This window comes from Gracilinanus agilis, chromosome 6 (genome assembly GCF_016433145.1).
Source record: "Gracilinanus agilis isolate LMUSP501 chromosome 6, AgileGrace, whole genome shotgun sequence".
Lineage (NCBI taxonomy): Eukaryota > Metazoa > Chordata > Mammalia > Didelphimorphia > Didelphidae > Gracilinanus > Gracilinanus agilis.
Window position 1 is genome coordinate 291,374,987 of NC_058135.1, and position 23,977 is coordinate 291,398,963.

At 43.1% G+C, this 23,977-nt stretch overlaps 1 protein-coding gene across 1 annotated transcript in view; it reads left to right on the forward strand.

Moving 5' to 3' along the window:
• Positions 1-20,787, forward strand: part of SSH3 (slingshot protein phosphatase 3) — a 46,872-nt gene extending 26,085 nt beyond the window's left edge. Inside the window, exon 12 of the mRNA XM_044682045.1 lies at positions 20,520-20,787. Within this exon, the coding sequence (XP_044537980.1) occupies positions 20,520-20,787 (268 nt within the window). The remainder of the gene's footprint in view (positions 1-20,519) is intronic.
• The last annotated feature ends 3,190 nt before the right edge of the window (positions 20,788-23,977 follow it).

The following is a 23,977-nucleotide window of genomic DNA, read 5'->3' on the forward strand; positions in this document are numbered from 1 at the left end:
AGAGAGAGAGAGAGAGAAAAGGAGAGAGAGAGAGAGAGAGAGAGAGAGAGAGAGAGAGAGAGAGAGAGAGAGAGAAGAGAGGAAAGAGGGGAGAGAGAGAGAAATTTTCACTATGTACCTCCAAGCTGGCTTATCTAGGATTCTTTTTGTCCTTCTGTGTGTTTTTAGAAAGCTGTTTCAGTGACCCTTTTCACTGTCTTTTCCTTTTTTTTTTTTTTTTTAACCCACCCTATTTCCTTTTCCTTGTGTCTCTCTTCCTAATAGGAAAAGACAAGAGAGACAGTGAGAAGTCCTTGTAACAAGTATGCATAGTCCAGGAAGACAAATGTCCAAAATGTGTCCAAAATGTCCTTGTCTCATTCTGCACCCTGAGCCTATTGCCATTCTCTTAGGAGGCAGCCAGCAGGGCCCCTAGAATGATGGTTGGTCACTGCAACAACCCCAGTTCTTAAGTCTTTCTAATGTTACTGTCATTTTCTAAATCCTTCTCCTGGTTCTGCTCATTTCCTCCTGCATCAGATCATCAAGTCTTCTCAGGTTTCTCTGATCATCGTTTCTTATGGAACAATTATGTTCCGTATCATTTATGTATCTTAATTTGTTTAGCCTCTCCTCAGCGGATGAGTCTTCGTTTCTAGCTCTTTGCCACGTCTACAAATAGACGTCTCTAAGTAGACGTTTGGGCCCTTTTTCTTGGCTTTACTGGTGGAAGGGGCCTTCTAATTGTAATCCTGGGTTAAAGATATGTGTGTGAGCATATGTATGTATGTATGTAGGTGTAGAGATATACATACACATATAAACACAATACAGTTAGATATATAATTCATTTCATTTTTTGTGATGTTATTTGATACTCGTCATAGTTAAAACCTTTTTATTCTTTTCTTTTTTTTTAAGTTTTTTTTTAAATTTAAATATTTTATTTTTTTAGAAAAATTTTCCATGGTTTCATGATTCCTATTTTTGCTTCCCCCTCCCTCCCCCCCACCACATATCCAACGTGCATTTCCACTGGTTTTAACCTGTGTGATCAGTCAAGACTTATTTACGTATTATCGATAGTTGCACCCGGGTCGTCATTTAGTGTCACATCCCCAACCGTGTCCCGCATTTTGATTCTTTTCTCGGAGAAAGTATTCATTATACAGGAGCACGAGGCTTCCACGTGGCCTACGCATCATCGCGCCTTTCTCCCTCTTCTTACTCTTGAACTATATTTTCCGACACATATATGTATATTTTTAAAATGATGTTTTATTTCAATGAAATTCTCTTCTTCCTTTCCACGTCCGCCCCACCCACTGAGAAGGCAAAAAATCAAATAACCATCATACATGTGAAATCATGTACAACCTATTTCCGCATTAGTCATATTGCAAAAGGAAAAAAGGCAAGAAAAAAAAAACATTTTAAAGTGAAAGAAAATCTGCTATAATCTGAAATGATCAGTTCTCTCTCTGGAGATGGAGAGCACTTTGCATCATGAGTCCTTTGGAATTGTGGGCCATTTTGTATTGATTAGGGGAGATAAGCCGTCACTGAGGACAGCTGAGAGCCCCCAGCCAGGGATCAGGAAGACTCGGTGTTGTGAGTTCAGATCCGACCTCGGACGCTTCCCAGCTGTGTGACTCTGGACAGGTTCCATAACCCTGTTTGCCTCCGTTTGCTTACCTGGGAAGTGAGCTGGAGAAGGAAATGGCCGACCACTCCAGTGTCTTTGCCAAGAAAACCCCGAAAGATGTTACGCCATCAGACGTGACTGAAAACAACTAACAAACGCCGCAAGAACTTGATAACTTTTATCTGGAAACTGCCTCTTCTTATCTTTTTGACTATTTTTCAATTGGGAAATGGCTCTATTTTTATAAACTGGACACGTTTCCCTACATATTTGAGAAATGAGAAACTTTTTCATTGAAACATGCTGTAAAAAATTGTCCCTCAATTTCCTACTTTCCTTCTAATTTTGGCCGCATTAGTTTTGGTTGTACTAAACCTTTTAAATTTAATGTAACTGGGGGCAGCTGGGTATCTCAGTGTATGGAGAGTCAGGCCTAGAGAGGGGAGGTCCTGGGTTCAAATCTGGCCTCAGATACTTCCCAGCTGGGTGACCCTGGGCAAGTCACTTGACCCCCATTGCCCACCCTTACCACTCTTCTGCCTTGGAGCCAATACACAGAAGTTAAGGGTTAAAAAAAAAATAAATAAATAGATTTAATGTAACTGGGGGCAGCTGGGTGGCTCAGTGGATAGAGAGTCAGGCCCAGAGATGGGAGGTCCTAGGTTCAAATGTGACTTCCTAGCTGTGTGACCCTGGGCAAGTCACTTGATCCCCATTGCCTAGCCCTTACTGCTCTTCTGCCTTAGAACCAATACTCAGCATTGATTCTAAGATGGAAGATAAGGGTTAAAATAAATAAATAAATTTAATGTAACCAAAAATTATCCACTTCATTTCCTGTGATCCTTTCTACCTCATTTAGTCATGAACTCTTCTCTCTCCATAGAGCTGACAAGTACTTTTTCCTGTGCTCCTCTAATTTGTTTATGATATAATCCTTTATATCTAAATCATGTACCCATTTTGAGCTTATCTTAGTAGATAGTGTCTACTAGCTTGGATCTTTGAGCTTATCAAACTCTAGGTGACTGTAGTCTTTTACTACTATACTTTGCATATTCTGTTCCATTGATTGACCACAATTTCTTATCTAGCACTAGATTGTTTTGACCATTAAAGCTTTGTATTATAGTTTGACAATTGGTACAGAGCTGGGTTCCCTTGCTTTGCTTTCCTCCCCTCTCCCCACTCTGATTCCCTTGTTATTCTTGATCTTTTATTCCTCTAGAGCAGCGGTTCCCAGACTTTTTTGGCCTCCTGCCCCCTTTCCAGAAAAAATATTACTTAGCGCCCCCTGGAAATTATGAAACTATTTATTGAACTCAGAATAGAATGTAACACAAAAAAAGTGTGGCCATCACCATCCTCCTGGATTGCTGCAGCACCCACCAGGGGGCGGTGGTGCCCACTTTGGGAATCACTGCTCTGGATGAATTTTATTATCATTTTTCCTAGCCTCGTAAAATAATCCTTCTGAGGTATGATTTGTGTGGCACTGAATAAGTAAATGAATTCAGGTATTATTGTAATTTTTATTATATTGACTTGGCTTCCCCATGAGCAATGAATATTTCTAGAGTTTTTTAGATTTGTCTTTGTGTGGAGTATTTTTAATTGTGTTCATGTAGTTATTTTATTTATTTATTTTTCAAAACCCTCACCTTCTGTCTTAGAATTAATACTGTGTATTGGTTCCAAGACAGAAGAGTGATAAGGGTTAGGCAGCGGGGGTTAAGTGACTTGCTCAGGGTCACACAGCTAGGAAAGGTCTTAAGGTTGGATTTGAACCCAAGACCTTCCATCTCTAGCCTGGCTCTCAATCTACTGAGTTACCCAGTTGCCCCCATCATCTAGTTATTTTAGTGAGATTTCTCTTCATCTCTCTCTGCTGGGTTTTATTGGTAACAGGCAGAAATGCAGGCAACTTATATGGGTGTAGTTTGTATCCTACAACTTCACTTGTTAATAACTGGACTTTTAGTTGCCTCTCCAGGGTTCTCTAAGTGAACCATCATATTGGGATAGTTTTGTTTCTTTGTCCTTTGTGCTTCTTCAGTTTCCTTTGCTTGTCTTTACTACAGCCAGCATTTCTAGTGCACTATTGAATAGTAATGGTGATAATGGACATCCTTGCTTCCCCTTGATCTTGCTGGGAAGGCTTCTCGCTTGTCCCCATTACAGATAATGCGTGCTGTTGCTGTCAGATACTACTGATTGGTTTAAGAAAAAGACCATCAGGGGGCAGCTGGGTAGCTCAGCAGAGTGAGAGCCAGGCCTAGAGACGGCAGGTCCTGGGTTCAAATCTGGCCTCAGACACTTCCCAGCTGTGTGACCCTGGGCAAGTCACTTAACCCCCATTGCCTAGTCCTTACACAGTATTGACTCCAAAAAAAAAAAAGAAAAAATCCTGCCATCTATTTCTGTGCCTTCTAATGCTTTGAATAGAAATGGATATTTCAACAAAAAGCCTTTTCTGTATCTATCGATAGAACCACATGATTTTTGTTGGTTTTGTTACGTTTTGCCAGTTTTGCTGATCGTTTTCCTAAAACTGAGCCAAGTCTGCATTTGTAGTCTCAGCTGAGCTTGGTCAGATGTGTATGATCTTTTGGAGACTCATTGCTAGTATTTTATTTTAAGATTTTACGCTAATATTCCTTGGGGAAATGGTTTTCTTTCTTTTTTTTTTATGGTTTTCTTTCTCTGTTTTGGCACTCCTGTGGTTTAGGCATTGTAAGGACAGGCTTTGCAAGCAGAGCATGGAATGTTTGGAAAGAGGTCGATTGACAGAGAGCAAAGGATCAATATCATATTTGTGTCATAGAAGAACTTTGGTAGCATTGCTTTTCCTACTTTTCCAAATAGCTTATATAGTATTAGAATTCATTCTTCTTGAAATGTTTGGTAGAATTTGCTTGTAAATCCCTCTGGTCCTGGGTTTTTCCTTAAGGAGCTTATTTAAGGCTTGTTCAATTGCTTTTTCTAAGAGAGGGTTATTTAAATATTTTCTTTCTTCCTTGATTAATCTGGGCAATTTATGTTTTTGTAAATATTCATCCATTTCAATTAGATTGCCAGTTTTATTGGCATGTATTTTGTTTTTGTTGTTGTTGTTGTTGTTTTTTACCCTTAACTTCTGTGTATTGTCCCCTTGGTGGAAGAGTGGTAAGGGTGGGCAATGGGGGTCAAGTGACTTGCCCAGGGTCACCCAGCTGGAAAGTATCTGAGGCTGGATTTGAACCCAGGACCTCCCGTCTCTAGGCCTGACTCTCCATCCGCTGAGCTACCCAGCTGCCCCTATTGGCATGTATTTTGGCATAATGGTTCCTAATACTTTAATTTCACGTTTGAAATTTTCACGTTTAATTTTCACGTTTGAAACTGGTCATTTGGGTTTTTTCTTTGTTTTAATCGACTTAGCCAATGGTTTACCTATTTCATTGTGTTTTTCCATCCTAAAACTACTAGTGCCTAGTTTTATTCACTAGCTCAATTAGGTTTTTAAATCTTCAGTTTTACTAATCTCTTTTTTGATTTTTCAGATATTTCTAATTTTGTGTTTAATTGGAGATTTAAAAATCTTAATTAGTTTAATTTTCTATTTTTTAGTTGCCTGCTGAATTCATTGATCTGTTCTTTCTCTCTTTTATTGATGTGTTGAAGGATATCAAATTTCCCTTAAGTATTGTTTTGGCTACATCTCATATTTTGGTATGTCTTGTTGCCATCATTACCTTTAATGAAATTATCGATTGTTTCTATGATTTGTTTGTGTGTTTTTTTAAACCCTCACCTTCCATCTTGGAGTCAATACTATATATTGGCTCCAAGGCAGAAGAGTGGTAAGGGTGGGCAATGGGGGTCAAGTGACTTGGCCAGGGTCACACAGCTAGGAAGTGTCTGAGGTCAGATTTGAACCCAGGACCTCCCCTCTCTAGGCCTGGCTCTCAATCCACTGAGCTAGCCAGCTGCCTTCCAGTACATATCTTAAGCTCAATATGTACAAAATAGAACTCATTATCTTTCCCCATAATCTCTCCTGCTACCTCCCCACTCTGTCCTGTCTTCCCTCTTACTGTGTGGATAACACCATCCTTTCAGTCTTGCAGGCTCACACCCAAGCTGTTGCCAAGACCTGTCAATGCCACCTTGAAAACATCTCTCTGATATGCTTCCTTTCTCCTCTGACAGTGCTACCACCCTGCTGCAGACCTATATCACCTCACAACTGGATTATTGCAAATGTTGCTCTGTGTGTTTATGGGGAGGGAAGGCCTGCCTGCCTCAAGTCTCACCACACACCAATCCATTCTCCATTCAGCCACTGAATTGATTTTCTGAAAACACAAGTCCAGTTATTTCATGCCTTTTCCCCTTATTCAGTAAATTGCAGTGGCTTTCTATTGTTTCCAGGAACAAATACAAAATGCTCTGTTTAGCATTCAAAAGCCATTATAACCCAACACCTTCTTACATTTCTAGCCACCTTATACTTTATTCCCCAAATAAAGTACTCTCTGGTCCAGTGACACTGGCCTCCCGACTGTCCTTTAAAGAAGACGTTCCATTTCTTGGTTCTGGATATTTTCTCCTGTCTCATGCCTGTCCCTTATACCCAGAATCCTCTTCCCCTTCCATTCTACTTACTGACCTGACTTCCTTTAAATCTCAGCTATAATCCTACCTTCTATGGGAACCTTTCCCTAACACCTCTTAATTCCAGTGCTTTCCCCCTTTTAGTTATTTCCTGTATATAACTTGCTTTATATATATTTGCATGTTATCTCCCCCATCATACTATAAGCTGCTTGACGACAGGGACTGTCTTTCTTCCTTTTGTATCCTTACTAGTTAGCATATTGCCTGGTACATAGTAGGTGCTTAATAATTGTTTGTTAATGGGTTGCTTAGGTCTATTTTTACTTTTTGTCTTTATCTGAGATTGCGATTGCTACTCCTGTCTTTTTCACTTCAGCTGAAGCAAACAAGATTCTTCTCTAGCCTCTTATTTTAACTTTGTGTTTCTTTATTTTTCAAGTGTGTTTCTAGTAAACAACATATTGTTAGATTCTGGTTTCTGAATCCATTCTGCTATCAACTTCCATTTTATAGGTGAGTTCATCCCATTTACATTCAGTGCCAACCAAGAAAAGCCCATTCCTCAAACAAAGGGATCCTGGTTGAGTTAAAAAGATTATTTTTTAAAAGGGAAAAGTGTTGATATGCATGCTGGAGTAGCCAAAGACCTGAGTATGATAGGATTCAGGGTTTAAGAGGAGAAAAAGCAATCTAAGTTCACAGACCAGTCTTTTTCAGGAATAGGTGGAACACAGAAGTAGGATGTTTCAGGATGGTTGTAGCAACAACTGACTATAAGGCTGATTTAAGCCAGCATTGGCTGCATCAAGTAGACTTTGTATTGGACGGTTTAGAAAGGTCAGTCATCAGACACTATGAAGGCATCTGGGAGTGAGCAAGACTTCTGACTCATTATAAGCTCCTGAGTGGCTCCTTCCTGCAAACAGGCTTACTCTGTGTCCAATACTTCAGTACAGCAAGATAGCTCATGGAAAACAGATCTATTAACTTCAAAAACATTTCCACACCAGTTATGATTGCTAGCTGTTTATTTCCCTTTATCCTTATCCTTTTTAACCCATCCCCTTCTCAAAAATCTATTTAGTGTTTGATCACTGGCCCCCTTTTCTCTTAGCCACTTCCCTTCCTGCTTCCCTATTGGGTAAAATGAATTTCTATACACATCTGTGTGTATATAGATATTGTTCTCTCTTTGAACTAGTTCAGATGAGATCAAGGTTCAAATGTTGCCTGTTCCTCTCCACTGTAAAAATTCTTCCTTGTGTGCTCCCTATATGTGGCATCATTTCCCCCAGTATTCTTCTTCCTTCCCCCTTCTCTCCACGCATCCCACTTTCTCACTCTTCCGTTCCTTTTTCTAGATCATCACAACATGGTAGGTTCATATTCATGTCCTCTGTTTATGTAGGCTCTTTCTAATTGCCCTTATAATGATAAAGGACATTGGAGTTACATGTATCATTTTACCACATAGGAATGTAAAAGGTTTAAATTTATTAAATCTCTAATGACTTTTCTTTCATTTTTGCCTTGTTATGATTTTCTTGAGTCTTTTATTAGAATATCTAATTTTCTGTTTAGCTCTGGTCTTTTTTTTTAAGTCAGGAATGCTTGAAAGTCTTCCTATTTCATTAAATATCTAATTTCCCCCCTGTATGTTTATACTCAGTTTGTAGGGAAGGTTTTAGATTATTCTTGGTTGTAATTCTAGCTTCTTTGCCTTCTAGAATATATTTTAAGTTGTCTGATCTTTTGTGATGATACATGCTACATCTTGTGATCCTGACTGTGACTTCATGGTTTTTGAAGTGTTCATTTCTGACTGCTTTCATTATTTTCTCCTTGACCTGAAAGTTCTCTAATTTGGTTATAATATTTTTGAAAGTTTTCATTTGGGGATCTCTTTTAGGAGGTGTGATAAATTCTTTCAGTTCCTACTTTGCCCTCCAGTTTGTTATAAAAAAATATAAGTAAATAAGGTAAGTAGGGTCAAATGAAAGCAATTTGGGTGTTGAGGAAGGATAAAAGGGTATATTGGGGATTACAAGGTGATTGGAGGAGGAAATAAAGGTATAGGAAGGTATATAGGAGGTAAGGGAAATGGGGTATGTAGGAGAGGCAGCTCAAACAGGTTTATTCCCAGAGGCTTGAGACAGAGGATACAGGGAGGAAATTAGGGCCAGTAAGACACATTTAGGTTTGACTGGAGGGTTTCTCTTGTTAGTTTCTCCAGTCTCTTGAGGGAGGGGTCGAGGGGCCCCTCCCTGCCAGTCAAACTGATGCCTGGAGGAAGTCTCGGAGAAGTACTTCCTGCCAAGATGGATACCCAAGTTTTCTCAAGAAATAAAAGAAAATGATTTCCTTCCTCTTGAGCCCTTGTCTTAATTTTCCACACATTGACTCACCACAGGGTTTGAATAGGTAACAAGGGGATTTATTAATACAGGGTCAGTCAGAAGGGGGAGGGGTTCAGGGTTTTCTAACTGCTGCTAGGGAGAGGGTGAGGGTGGGGGATGGGTCGCGGAGAGGTTTAGACAGAGAGAGACCAGCTCTCCCAGTCAGGAAGATTTGACTGCCTTTAAAGTAAAGTCTTTATCAAACTTAGGGATAACTTATTTGAGGATACTCCAATTACCTAAAGAAACTAAAACCCACAATGTTCAATCATCAAGCCCTCCTTCCAACCAGAACCCAAAGGAAAAATCAGGGAAGGGGAGAAATGGAGATGGGAGATCAGGGAGAGGTCCAGAGAAATGAGATAGGTCCAAATTTCCCCAAAACAAAATAAGCTCAGGCCAAGGCCCGAAGCAATTAGGCCAAAGCCGAAAGGCCAAAGCAAAAGCCTCCAGCCACAGCGAAAGCCAGAATGCAAAAGCCCCATTATTTGGAACTTCACCTCTATTTATAGCTTTAAGTTCTAACTGACTTTCTGAACATTCTAAGATGTTTAACTGACTTTTTGTGACCGTTAGAAACTACAGAAGCAAAAAGTTTCTGTTAGCCACCTTGCATTACAAGTTTTAAGATATCTAGGCAGTTTTCCTTCATTTGCTTTTCCAATGAGATATTTTACATGTTCTACTTTTCCAGTTTTTAAAGTTTAATTGTTTCTTGAAATGTCATGGAGCCATTAGCTTCCATTTGACCAATTAGAATTTTTAGGAGGTTATTTTCTTCAGTGAAGCTTTGTGCCTCTTTTGCTATGCTGTTAATTCTGTTTTCATAATTTTCCTGCATTGTTCTTTCCCCTTCCCCCAGGTTTTTCTTAACTATGCTTATTTGATTTTCAAAATAATTATTTGCATTTTTTAAAAATTGCCCTAGGAATTCTTGTTAGGCTTATGTAATTTTTCTTTGCATTTTTCTTTGAGGTTTTGCTTATAGATAATTTCAGATTGCTTTCTTCTCTTGAGTTTGTGTCATGAGCTTACTTATCTCCATAGAAGATTTTTATGGTCAGGCTCTTTTGTTGTAGTTTGTTCATTTTTCCAAGTTATTTCATGAACTTGGACTTTCTTTTAATGTTGGGTCCTGCTCACCTCTATAGGATTGAGTGAGCCTAAGCTTCTATAGCTAAATCTATAGGTTTTCAGTGTTTCCAAGGTGTGATACTGGGGGAATTCTGGTCACTCCCTCCTCATCTGTGCTTTTGTCCTTACCCAGGCAAAGTCATTTCCTTACTACTGCAGACCACAATCCCTCTCTACATTGGAACTGTATCCCAGAGCTGAATAATGGTCAAAGGAACTGCCTGGTCTTGTACCCAATGCTAGTATAGGAATCCTTCTAATTATCTTTCGGCCCAAGAGTTTAGTCCCATCGGGTGACTCTTGGTGCCACCACTGCTCCTGTTGCTTCCAATACTTCTAGGTCCCACAGTCAGTAACACCAGAATCCTCACTAGTCCCCACCCCAGCATCTGCAGCCATTTTTCTTTTTCAATTCTCCTTAACTATCTTGAGCTGGAAAAACGAGATACTGTATCTCCCCCCCCCCCCCCCCCGGGTATCTCACTAAGCTTTTGATTTGAGACTTAAAAAAAAGTTTAAAGGGTTCAGTTGGGAGAGCTCAGCAGAAATGCTCCATGTCCTCTGCCATCTTGGCTCCACTCCTTGCCAAAAGCACTTTGACCACCAGTTCATTGAATATCAAAGTATATATTGATTGAATTTGGAGTCTTTGCTTTCTCTTCCTCTTCTTCCCCAGCAGCACACGTTGGCACAAAAACGGCTCTTAGTTTCGTCAGGCTAGTTCTGCGAGGACTCATCATGAGCACCAACCACCATGAGAGATGGCCAAATGTGCCATAAAAGGGTTTCTCCTATTAATTTGTGATGCACCATTTTCCAGATCTACCAACCCCCTTATTTACCCCTTCAAAGAGAACCTGCCTGCTGGCTCTCATTTAACTTTGAACTTCCTTTGGGCTTGTGGTTTATCAGCAGATGTGCTGTAGTCACCAGACAGTGACCGCACATTCAGAGTACCAGCAGCTGAGTTCTTGTTAAAGCCAGTCTAAAAACTGTGTTAGTTTGATCATTTTCTGTCCCTTGATCACTGGCACTGCAGAAGGAGAGAGGGGGTGGGGGCAGCTAGGAGGCTCAATGGATAGAGAGCAAGGACTAAAGACAGGAGGTCGGAGGTTAAAATCCAACCTCACACCCTTCTTAGCTGTGTGACCCTGGGCAAGTCACTTAACCCCTATTGCCTAGCCTTTATCACTCCTCTGCCTTAGAACCAACACATAGTATCGATTCTTTATTCTTTATTTATTTTTATTTTAAGATTTTTGTTTAATTAATTAATTTAGAGCATTTTTCCATGATTACAGGATTCATGTTCTATCCCTCCCCTCCTCCTACCCCCTCCCATAGCCCACACACAATTCCACTGGGTTTTACCTATGTCCTTGATCAAGACCTATTTCCACATTATTGATGTTTGTACTAGGGTGCTCATATTGAGTCAGTATCCCTAATTATATCCCCATCCTCCCATGTGATCAGGCAGTTGTTTTTCTTCTGTGTTTCTGCTCCCACAGTTCTTTCTCTGGATGTGGATAGCTTCTTTCTCATCAGTCCCTCAGAACTGTCTTGTGTTGTTGCATTGCTGCTAGTAGAGAAGTCCATTACATTTGATACCACAATGTATCCTTCTCTGTGTACAATGTTCTCCTGGTTCTTTCACTCTGCAACCATTCCTGGAGGTCTTTCCAGTTCACATGGAATCCCTCCACTTCTTTATTCCTTTGAGCACAATAGTATTCCATCCCCAACAGATACCACAATGTGTTCAGTCATACCCCAACTGAAGGGCATCCCCTCCTTTTCCAGTTTTTTGCCACCACAAAAAAGGCACGGCTATAAATATTTTCATGCAAGTCTGTTTATCTATGATCTCTTTGGGGTACAATCCCAACAATGGTATGGCTGGATGGAAGGGCAGCCATTCTTTTATAGCCCTTTGAGCATAGTTCCATATTGCCAGCCAGAATGGTTAGATCAGTTCACAACTCCACCAGCAATGCATTAATGTCCCAATTTGGCCACATCCCCTCCAACATTCATTACTCTCCCCTTCTCTCATTTTAGCCAATCTGCTATGTATGAGGTGATACCTCAGAGTTGTTTTGATTTGCATTTCTCTAATTAGGAGGGATTTAGAGCACTTTTTCATGTGCTTATTGATAGTTTTGATTTCTTTATCTGAAAATTGCCTATTCATGTCCCTTGCCCATTTATTAATTGGGGAATGGTTTGAATTTTTTTGTACAATTGATTCAATTCCTTATAAATTTGAGTAATTAGACCTTTGTCAGAGGTTTTTGTTATAAAAAATTTTCCCCAATTTGTTGCTTCCCTTCTAATTTTGGTTGCATTGGTTTTGTTTGTAGAAAAAAAACCAACTTAATTTAATGTAATCAAAATTATTTATTTTACATTTGGTAGGTTTTTCTAACTCTTGCTTGGTTTTAAAATCTTTCCTTTCCCAGAGATCTGACAAGCATACTATTCTGAGTTAGCCTAATTTTCTTATAGTTTCCTTCCTTATATTCAAGTCATTCACCCATTCTGAGTTTATCTTGGTATAGAGTGTGAGATGTTGATATTTTAGACCTAATCTCTCCCACATTGTTTTCCAATTTTCCCAGCAGTTTTTGTCAAATAGTGGATTTTTGTCCCAAAAGTTGGACTCTGGGTTGATCATAGACTGTCTTGCTGACGTCACTTACTCCAAGTCTATTCCACTGATCCTCCCTTCTGTCTCTTAGCCAGTACCATATTGTTTTGATGACTGCTGCTTTATAGTATAGTTTAATATCTGGTACTGCTAGGCCCCCTTCCTTCACATTTTTTTTCATTATTTCCCTTGATATTCTTTGATCTTTTGTAAAAAGACTCCAACAAGTGAACACGAGGGTTATTCATTATGATCAGGTGGGATTTATACCAGGAATGCAAGGATGGTTCAACATCAGGAAAATCATCCACATAATTGACCATATCAACAAGCAAACCAACAAAAATCACATGATTATCTCAATAGATGCTGAAAAAGCCTTTGACAAAATACAGCACCCATTCCTATTGAAAACACTAGAAAGTTTAGGAATAGAAGAACCTTTCCTAAAAATAATAAAAGTATATATTTAAAACCATCAATGAGCATCCTATGCAATGGGGATAAATTAGAAGCCTTTCCAGTAAGATCAGGTGTGAAACAAGGATGCCCATTATCACCTCTTTTATTTAACATTGTACTGGAAACACTAGCAGTAGCAATTAGAGAAGAAAAAGAAATTGAAGGTATTAAAATAGGCAATGAGGAAACTAAACTATCACTCTTTGCAGATGATATGATGGTCTACTTAATAAATCCTAGAGAATCAACTAAGAAGCTTGTAGAAATAATCAACAACTTTAGCAAAGTTGTAGGATATAATATAAATGCACATAAATCATCAGCATTTCTCTATATTTCCAACACATCACAGCAGCAAGAGGTAGAAAGAGAAACACCATTTAAAATCACCCTAGACAACATAAAATACTTAGGAATCTATCTACCAAAACAAACACAGGAATCATATGAACACAACTACAAAAAACTTTCCAAATGATTAAAACTAGATCTAAACAATTGGAAAAACATTGATTGTTCATGGGTAGGACGAGCTAACATAATAAAAATGACCATTCTGCTCAAATTAATTTACTTATTCGGTGCCATATCTATCAAACGACCAAAAAACTTTTTTACTGAATTAGAAAAAGTTCATTTGAAAGCACAGTATCGATTCTAAGGCAGAAGATAAGGATTATTTAATTGAGAGAGAGAGAGAGAGAAAGAGAGAGAGAGAGAGGACAGAGACAGAGAGAGAGACAGAGAGACAGAGAGAGAGAGAGAGAGAGAGACAGAGAGAGAGGGCCACTCCTATATTTCTTTGTTTCATGGGTTGCAATGGCTAAATGATCAGCCTACTGGCAGTGAGGAGGGTCCTCAGAGAGCAAACATAGTCTTTTCTTATTTTATTTTTATTTTTAAACCCTTAACTTCTATGTATTGTCTCCTAGGTGGAAGAGTGGTAAGGGTGGGCAATGGAGGTCAAGTGACTTGCCCAGACAGCTGGGCAAACATAGTCTTTTGCTAGGACTATAATCAAAGTTTTTTCAACATGGTCAAACTTTCCAAAGAATCAAACCTTTATACTTCTAGAACCAGGGTCAGCTCCACACCACAATGAAGCATCAAAAGAGGCTTTTATGTAGGGAATAGTTTGGGTTTCAGATATTTGGTTTTTAAAATTCCCACTTAATATAGTTACATTACATTTTATTTTGTGTAAAAACTTTAAAAACACACACACAGGGCAGCTGGGTAGCTCAGTGGATGGAGAGCCAGGCCTAGAGACAGGAGGTCCTGGGTTCAAATCCGACCTCAGATACTTCCCAGCTGGGTGACCCTGGGCAAGTCACTTGACCCCCATTGCCTACCCTGACCACTCTTCTGCCTTGGAGCCAATACACAGAAGTTAAGGGTTTTAAAAAAAAAATTAAAAAAAAAACAAACAAACACACACACACACACACACACACACACACCACTGTACTTTCTGCCTTACAATCAATTCCGAGGCAGAAGAATGACAAGGACTGGGCAATTTGAGGTTAAATGACTTGCTCCGGGTCACATAGCTAGGGAGTATTTGAGATGAAATTTGAATCCAGGACCTCCCATCTCTAGACCTGGCTCTCTATTAACTGCCCCTATATAAAAGCTTTTTTTTTTTTTTTTTTTTTTTTTTTTTTTTTTTTTTTAAATCTTCTGTCTTAAAATTGACACAGTGTATTGGTTCCAAGGCAGAAGAGTGGTAAGGGAGGCAGTGAGGGTTAAGTGATTTGCCCAGGGTCACTCAGCTAGGAAGTGTCTGAGTCCAGATTTGAACTCAGAACCTCCCATCTCCATGCCTGGTTCTCTCTCCACTGAGCCCCCAAGCTTTTTAGTTATATTGCCTAAATGTTACCCATTTTGTTTTTTATTATCTCTTCTGTCACTTTTGGGGTTACAAATGCTTCCACAACTAAAGAGCTAAAAGATTCTTCTCTTCCAGTTTCTCAGGATCTTTCAAATATAAATGCCAGGATCTCAGCAATGCCATCCATCTGCCAGTTCTTTTAGGAGCCATGGCTGGAGTTCACCAGAACTTGATGGCATGAACTCCGCCGGAGCTGCTGGGTAGCCTGTGACTAGAGGTCATTCTCCTGGGCAGAGAGCAGAACAGGAAGACGAGAGTTAGAGCTCTGCTTTCTTCTGTCTCTTATTTTTATTCTAGCCATATTTAGTGGCAGCCTCTTTTCCACCATATTGCCCAAGAAATAGCGCCCCGCCTTTGGGGTTTAAGCTTTCCTCTCTGGCCTCTGGTTCATCAGCTTTCGCTTCCTGATAATATTCTTCCAGGGCGGCCCCAACTTTGTTTTTCCTTTGTTTCTATCTTCTAAGTTTGTCTTTGTTCTTTTTATTCTAAGTTGTTGATTCACGGATAGAAGCTTGTCATTCTCCAAGGCCTACTCCAGTTTCCTCTCTTCCTCAGTTAGCTCTTTATTTCTTCAGAATTTCATTCCTGAAAGTTCCTTTCCCACTAGCTTGAGGTAGTCAGTAGAATTCGAGTCCAGGGAGCTGACTTCTCCTTTCTCTGAACCCTCTGAAATCTCTTCTCCCCATATCCAGGGTATGTGTCAGCTTCTGCTCAGCCTTCCTGTCCTTCTCTGTCAGGAACTCCACAGAACATTCCCTTCCCTTCCTTGTCCCCATCATCTCAACTCTAACCTCTTCCTCCAATTTGTTGGGGAGATTATCCTGGGTAGAATTCCTTCTTGTTGGCTCTTCTCCCTTCTGAAAGAGGAGTTTCTAATTAAGACAGTTAGAGAAGCACTGCACGCCATCTGATTTGGGCAGAGAGCTCAAAGCACGCCCATATAGTGGAAGCTTCCTATTGCTAATGTATCATAACTTGCGCTGGTTCTTCAACTCATCTCTTTCCTCCTTCTGCCCAAATGGTCTATTGCAGGGATGGGCAAACTACAGCCCGCAGGCCAGATGCGGCCCCCTGAAATGTTCTATCCTGCGGTGACATTATTCTTAATCTGACGAATACAATGAGGAGGATACAATACAATGAAACTTCGAAAGAGTTGCCTTAGAAACAGACTGACAGGAACATTTCCTTTCCTTTGGCCCCTCTTTAAAAAGTTTGTCCATCACTGCTCTATTGGATTCTCTGAGGATAACCTCATATCCATTTCAGCCTCTCTCAATCTTCTCCTGAATTTTCAGAATCCCACATGCCGTGCTCACCCTCTCTGCTTCCTGGATTTTCTCACACGAATAAAGGGATAAGCAGACAGATGAACAAGCCTTTTATGTGTTTCTTCTACTCACCTGAGTGTAATTACTTTGTGTAAAATACTACTTTTTCCTCACTTTTTCTTTTAAACCCGTACCTTCCATCTTGGAGTCAATACTGTGTATTGGCTCCAAAGCAGAAGAGTGGTAAGGGCCAGGCAATGGGGATTAAGTGACTTGCCCAGGGTCACACAGTTTGGAAGTGTCTGAGATCAAATTTGAACCCAGGACCTCCTGTTTCTAGGCCTGGCTCTCAATCCACTGAGCTATTCAGCTGCCCCCTTTTCCTCACTTTTATTTTTAATTAGGCATACTTTTATTTTTCCTGTGAGGAAATCCAGGAACAAGATGGGGAAGCACAATTGAAAGAGCAGTTATTCATTCTCTGTAAAAAAGAGAAATCAAGGCCCTGTTTACTTGAGACTAGGTCTTGGCACTATCCCAGACTGGGGCATTTTGCATCTTGAATACCATCTTAAAACGACCATGTTAGGGGTTGGTAGGTGGTTCAATGGGTAGAGAGCCAGGCCTGGAGATGAGAGGTCTTGGGTTCAAATATGACCTCAGACATTTTCTGGGCATGTCACTAACCCCCATTGCCTAGCTCTTATCACTCTTCTGGCTTAAAACTAATCCTTAGTATTGACTCTAAGATGGAAAGTGAGGGGTTTAAGAAAGAAAATGACTGTTGAGGGTTGAAGGTATGACTCAAGACAGTAGCAGAGGGTTTGGGTGTTCTGTTGAACAAGAATAGAACCTTAGATTAACTGAGAGGATGGCAAAGTGGATAGCAGTAACCCTTCTCCATTCCCCTGGCACTCAACCTTGACATTATCCCTAATTCTTTACCCCACCCCAGTGACCAAATCTTGTGATTTCTCTACCTCCACATAGCCAGGACCCTATGTCAGACCCTCTCACCTCTCCCCTGAACTGTTGTAATATTCTCTTGCTAGTTCCCTTGCCTCAATTCAGTCTTCCATACAGCAGCTGGAGTCATTAGACTAAAGAACTTGCTACTTCCTACTCAATAAACTCCAGGGATTCCCTATTACCTCTAGAATAAAAGACAAACTCTTCTCTTTGGTGTTTAAGTTCTTTACAACTTGACCCCATTCTACCTTTCCAGCCTAATCATACATTACTCTCCTTCATGCACTCTACTGTCCATTAAACTGGTCTGGCTGTTCCTTGTACACAATCCTCCATTTCCCATTTCATGCTTCACCTCCATGTCCTAGAATCAGATTTCACCTTCTCCACAAAGCTTCCCGATTCCCCTGACTCCCTTCCCCATACAAAGCAGATACAAGGCATCTATCTGATGGGTAGCCTTGGGGTTACTTTGTATCTGTTTTGTATGGGTGTTATATCCCCATGGGAAGATGTTGTAAATATCCAAAGATGAATACTGTGTATCCCCATGGGAGGATGTTGTAAATATTCACAGATAGATACTGTGTATCCCCATGGATGATGTATATCCCTGTGGATGGATGGATACAGAATATCCTCATTGGAGGATATTGTAAATATCCATAGCTGGATACTGTATATCCTCATGGGAGGATGTTGTAAATATCCACAGATGGATACTGTGTATCCTCATGGATGATGTTGTATATCCCTGTGGATGGATGGATACTGTGTATCCCCATTGGAGGATTTTGTAAATTCCCATGGATGGATATTATATATCTCCATGGATGGACACTGTGTATCGCAATGATTTTTTACCATATATCTCCATGGATGGATACTGTATATCCTCATGGGTGGATATTGTAAATGCCTGCAGGTGGATGTTGTATATCCCCATGAATGAATATTGTCCCCTCCACGTGGACTCCTTGAAGACAAGGAACATTTCCCATTTGGCTGTGTCTGCATCAGCTGGCCCAGAGCCTGACACAGATCAGGCACTCTATAACTGATTTTTAATTGATTGCTTGATGGGTCTATCTAAGATCTGGATCACAATCCCTCCAAGCCTGCCTATCCCTTGCACCTCTTATCTCTGGCCTCCCATAGGGTATCCACCCAACTTGCCGGAGGTCTTCTCTCCGCAGGGCAGCACTGTGTCTGTCTCTCTGTCGTCCCTTGCTCTCACCGGAGACCAGCCTGTACTGTCTTTCTGTCATTCAGTGCCTCCTGTCTGGCAGCCTGTGCTCTGGTTCTTTGGAGAGCTCCTGAATATAAATGACTACAAAGTAGTTAGGAAAGGGGAGGCTTTCCTTATTCATTCACTCAACCCATATTTATTGAGGACCCACTAGGAGCTTGGTATGGTGCCAAATGTTGCTGGAGACACAGAGAAGAGCTTACGCCTCTGAGGAGGGCTGAGATGACAGAGGGGACAGGAGGTCAGTGACAAACCTCCCAAAATGGACGCCTGCCCACTAGGGAATGGCCTCGCAACCTGCTAAACGTGGCATACTGCACCATACTGCAAAGCCAATGAGAACAAGGGAAGTGGGAACACACGGGAGAGGCGGCACGGGCGGATGCAAAGTCAAGAAAATGGAACCAAGAGAAGAAGAGGTCGCCTTGCTCTAGTCACAGAAATGAAAGCAGCCTGGAAAGGCAGTGGAACTCAGAGTGGACACGACAATTAAAGCGGGCTCTAGAGACTCAGTGATGGATCCTGCCCAGGCTGGCAGATGGGGCTGCTTTGATGGCCCTTCCATCTCCTCCTTTGTTATGAAGAAGCATTTGAAGGGGAGGCATGTCCATATCAGGGAATGGCTGTGGTGAAGGGAGAAAAACAAAGAGGCTGTGGGAGAAGGCTGCGGGCCATGACCGACTGCCATAATTGCCCCCAGAGGCACAGCTTGGCAGCATTCCTGGAGTGTAGCGAGGGCACGAAGCCTCAGCAACCTCAGTTCCCCAAAGCCTCTTTCCTTGCATGGGGGATCTGGGCTGATCAAGGCATTCATCCTCAGGGAGCAAAGTCCAGAGGGGGCAAATGAGTTCACTGTCCTCCGGCCACTGAGGCAAGGCTGTCTGGGGTTTGCAGTGGCCCAGACCAGATGAAAGGTGACCTGATCTCCACTCTAAGCCTGCGGAGGTAGAATCATAACAACGTCTCACATTTAAGGAGCCAGCAGAATAGTATTCCATTCATTTCGAAGGGGAATAAGGTGAGGCCCAGAGAGGTTGTGACTTTGCCAGGGGCCACACAGCTTTCGAGTGTCAGCTGGGATTCCAGCTAAGGCCTTGTGACTTAGATCTATCGTGGAACCACAGAGCAGGTGGCCCGTGTCTTCGACCTTCCCAGAAGCAGATGCTAGGGACAATAGGTGGATAGAGTAGAAGGGGCTCCAGGCCCGGAGTCGGGAGGACTTGGGTACAGACCAGACATTTCCTAGCTGTGAGACCCTAGGCAAGTCACTTAACTCTGTTTGCCTATCCCTTGCTGTTCTGTCTTAGAGTTGTTATTCAAACAGAAAGTAAAGGTTTCAAAATAAAGGAAGTGGATGCCAGTCACACATCAGTTTGTCATCTTGGGCTCAACCAGACTCTTGTTACAAGTGCAGCCTTTGGATGGGAGGGTCAGAACCTCAGATGGACTGTGGAGGAAGGGCAGAGGCACTGGAAAAGGGTGTCCTAGAGCATTTCCTGCCTCTTGCAAACCCACCTGAAGCATCTGGTGACCATTAATGCCCTACCAAAGTCATCCCTGGCATCAGCTCCAGTAAGCCTCAGAGGCAAGGGCAGTGAGGTGGCTCAGTGGATGGAGCACTAGGCCTGGAGATGGGAGGTCCTGGGTTCAAATCTGGCCTTAGACTTCCTAGCTGTGTGACCCTGGGCAAGTCACTTAATCCCCGTTGCCTTGCCCTTACCAGTCTCCTTCCTTGGAGCTCATACTCAGGATTGATTCTAAGAGGGAGGTGAGGGTTTATGAAAAAAGACTCAGAGGCAAAGCTGAAAGGTAGGCGAGGTAATAGGAGCAAGGCCTCAAGGGCCGGCCTAGTTCAGGCCAAAGTTGGGGGGCAGGGAGGTGAAAGGTCATCCCTGAGGCCTGGGATCAGGGGAAAGAGCTAGTTTCACCCCTCTGAGCCTTAGAAGGCAGAGAGCTGGGCCTGTGTGACCCGATCAGAGAGGCAGCTGTCTATCTCTCAGGGCAGCCCAGCCCTGCCACTCTAGCAAAAGGAGAGGGAGATGCTTCCTCTCTGCTCCTGGCCCCACCAAGAACTTTGGGAGCCTCTTTTCTGTCATTGTGCCTCCCCCCCCTTCCCCCCGTGACCGTAGAAGCCCGGATGCCCCTCCTTTCCCACGACCTCTGAAGCTGTACCCCACAACCAAACCGTTTCCCTCTGCAAGTTTCCTGACCAAGGGCGCAGTTCCAGGATTCCTTTGCCCTCTGCCAGCCTTACAGCATTTCTGGTACCAGGACAGAGATTCCAGGGGCCTGGGATGGCCTAACACGGCAACAGAACGGGCTGGTGTCTAGGAATCCCCAAGCGGCATTTCTCAGGGTCAGGGTCGGTGGCCTTGGACGGTGGGCAGAGGTGCCCGAGTCGGTGATTAGGGCTGGCTCGCCTCCACCTCCAACTGAACCAAACGGGCGTTGGCATGGAGTGTGGCCTACGTGGCGTGCCCAGCTTCAGCAGGAGCAACCGTGTGGGCAGGAGCTGCTGGCTGAGGTGGAGGTGCTGTAGGCGGCCATGAAGTGGGTACCGCCCCACCCCACCCGCCAGCCTGCCTCAACCTCACCCTCCATTTCAGTCTCTGCTCAGTCATCTCTTCCGTCCCCCTCCCTCCCTCCAGGGAGTCCGTACCAGCGGTAGCTGCCGGCCTAGGATCATCATGGCCGCACGTCTGGGCACACAGCCCTGCCTGGGCCTACACCCTCTAGGGCCCAGGCACTTGGGGCGCCCCGAAGCTGAACGCGAGGACGGAGACCCAGAAGTCAGCCTCCAGTTACTTAAGAGACCTGCTGCCCGCCGCCCCACTGAAACGTTCCTGGGAAAGGAAAGGACCCGGACGAGGATTCCCATCCCAGCTCTGCCCCTGGTTACCTCTCTAGGCCTCAGTTCCCTTCCTTCGAAGATGAGAGGAGCGGGCAAGCTACGGAGAAGGAAATGGCAAAGCACCCCGGGATCTCTGCCAAGAAAGCCCCAAGTGGGGCCACGAGGAGTCGGACACCCCTCAAATGACTCCACCACAGCAACAGAAGCGGGGCAGGGAGAAGGCCGAGGTCCCTTCTGCAGCCCAGCTTCACCAGAGACCAAAGCTCGCCATCATCCCCATCCTCCTCCCGAGGATTCACAGAGCCTTTAAGGTTTACCAGGCGCTTTACAGATACCTCAGTGCATTCTCACAACCACCCCGGGAGAAAGGTGCCACGACTGTCTTCGCTTTACCAATGAAGAAACTGAGGCAGACGGTGGCGAAGGACTTGCCCAGGGTCTCTGCTTGTAGGCCTCAGAGGCTCAATTTTGATTTGGGTTTTCACTTTTCTCTTTCCACTGTGCCACCAGAAAAGTCTCTCCCTCCTTATCTCTTGCGTGTCACAAGTACCCTAGCTAGGAAGTGGAAGGAGCCCGAAGAGCCTCTTCATAAATACGTCTCTGAGAGATGGAACGGCCAGGGGAAGCGTCGGGGGAGTGTCTGGGTGCTAAGAGGCCCGGGTTGCTCCCTTGCTGAGGGAGGGATGGAGGCCTGGGCTCCCTGGACGGCCAGGCCCGAGAAGCAGCCTCTGTGAGTCGCTTGGGAACGGCCCGTTCCTGGAAGGAGCGCCTGACCAGCATCCCCGCAGTCAGGCCAGCATCTTTGCTTGGCAGCTCCAGGCGGGCCCACGCCTGGCCAGCGGCCTGCTTCCTTGGTGAGCTGTTGTTGCTTTGCTTTGTTTACCTTGGTTTCCCAGTAGATTCCTCCCTTAAGCCTTTAAGCCACTTGTGGGCTTGTCGAGGAGAAAGTAGGTGTTTTCCCAGGCGCTGCGATGTTGATTGAAGTATAAATCTGTGGGATCCTCTTGGAGAGTAGCCTGGCAAGAGCTGGTGCCTCTAGACTTGAAGGCCTGAGATTTCCCGGATGGGGGCAGTCCCTCCCCTGGCCCAGATCTCCGCAGCTCTGCCCATCGTCTTCGGTTACCGCATGATCATGCCCGAAGGAGGCCTCACCCCACAGCCAACCTGCTGAAAACGCTCTCTTCAGGTCCGTGCCTAAAGCTCAGCGAGGCTGGTAGGGATGCGCCATCAGGAGCCACTGGAGTCGGGCTTTAGGCAAGGAGAGAGCAAGAGGAAAGTGCAAAACTGGTCACCCAACGCACGGCCGGACCCAATCGCTTGGCTGACGTCCCCCAAAGCAAGCAACGAGTATTGCCTAATGGCTGAAGTACTTAAAGCACTTCAGAAACAACATTTCAGTTCGAGCTCAAAGCTCTGGGAAGTAGGCAGGCGCTCTTCTTATCCCCATTTTACAGATGAGGAAACTGAGGCAAAAAAGAGGTTGGGATGCGCCCATAGTCAGACAGCTAGTAAGCGTCTGAAGCTGCATTTGAAGCCAAGTAGGAAGGAGTTGCCTGCTGTGTGCTCGGCCTTATGCTGGGAAGAGAAAAACAAAACTGAAATCGTTCTTAACCTCAGAGAGCAAACCTTCTATTTCTATTTGAGGAAGCAACGTGTTCATCCGTTAGTCTAAAAGGGGATAACTAAATACAAAGCAGATTTCAGGGGGTGCGGCCAGGGTGGCTAGGACACCCCTGCAGGAGGACCAGAAAGGCTTCCTCGTTGGGCGGCGGAATTGGAGCTGAGCTTTGATGGAAACAGGGTTCAAAGGATGCCATTTTTATTTTTATTTATTTACTTTTTTCATTTAAATTTGTTTTGATTGCATGGAATTCTCTTTAATCATTTTTACTTTTGAAATTCACAACAGTTCATACAACAATTCACACCACATCCACTTTCGATATTTTCATGATCTTCATAAGTCTTTTTTTTCTTCATAGGTTTTTTTTTAATTGGGAAATTTTATTTAATTAGTTAATTTAGAATATTTTTCCATGGTTTCATGATTCATGTTCTTTTCCTCCCCTCCCACCCCACCCCCACCCCCACAGCCAACATGCCATTCCACTGGGCTTTACATGTATCACTGATCAAGACCTATTTTCATATTATTGATCATTGCTCTAGGGTGATCATTTCGAGTCTACATCCCCAATCATATCTGCATCAACCCATGTGATCAGGTAGTTGTTTTTCTTCTGTGTTTCTGCTCCCACAGTTCTTTCTCTGGATCTGGATAGTTTCTTTCTCATAAGTCCCTCAGGGTTATCCTGGGTCATTGCATGCTGCTAGTACAGACATCCATTACATTCTATTTTAGCACAGTGTATCCGTCTCTGTGTACAATGTTCTCCTGGTTCTGCTCCTTTCACTCTGCATCAGTTCCTGGAGGTACTTCCAGTTCACATGGAATCCCTCCAGTTTATTATTCCTTTGAGCACAATAGTATTCCATCACCAACAGATACCACAATATGTTCAGCCATTCCCCAAAGGATGCCATTTTATTTTATTATTTTTTATACTTTATTTTTTACTTTATTTTTTTAAAAAGTTAACATGGTTACATGATTCATGCTCTTACTTTCCCCTTCACCCCCCCACCCCCCCGCCGATACGCATTTCCATTGGACCAAAGGATGCCATTTTAAAAGAATTTTCTTGATCACTTTGTGTCTTTATGCCACACTCTTCCCACCCTCAACCTGTGGACTCTCCCTTGTAATAAAGAAACACAAGGAAGCCAGAGAAGAAATTCAGCTGATGTTATCACATGTGGGGCAATGGTGTGTTAATATTATTAGCAAAGGGCTGAATGGGCCATGATGCTCCTATTG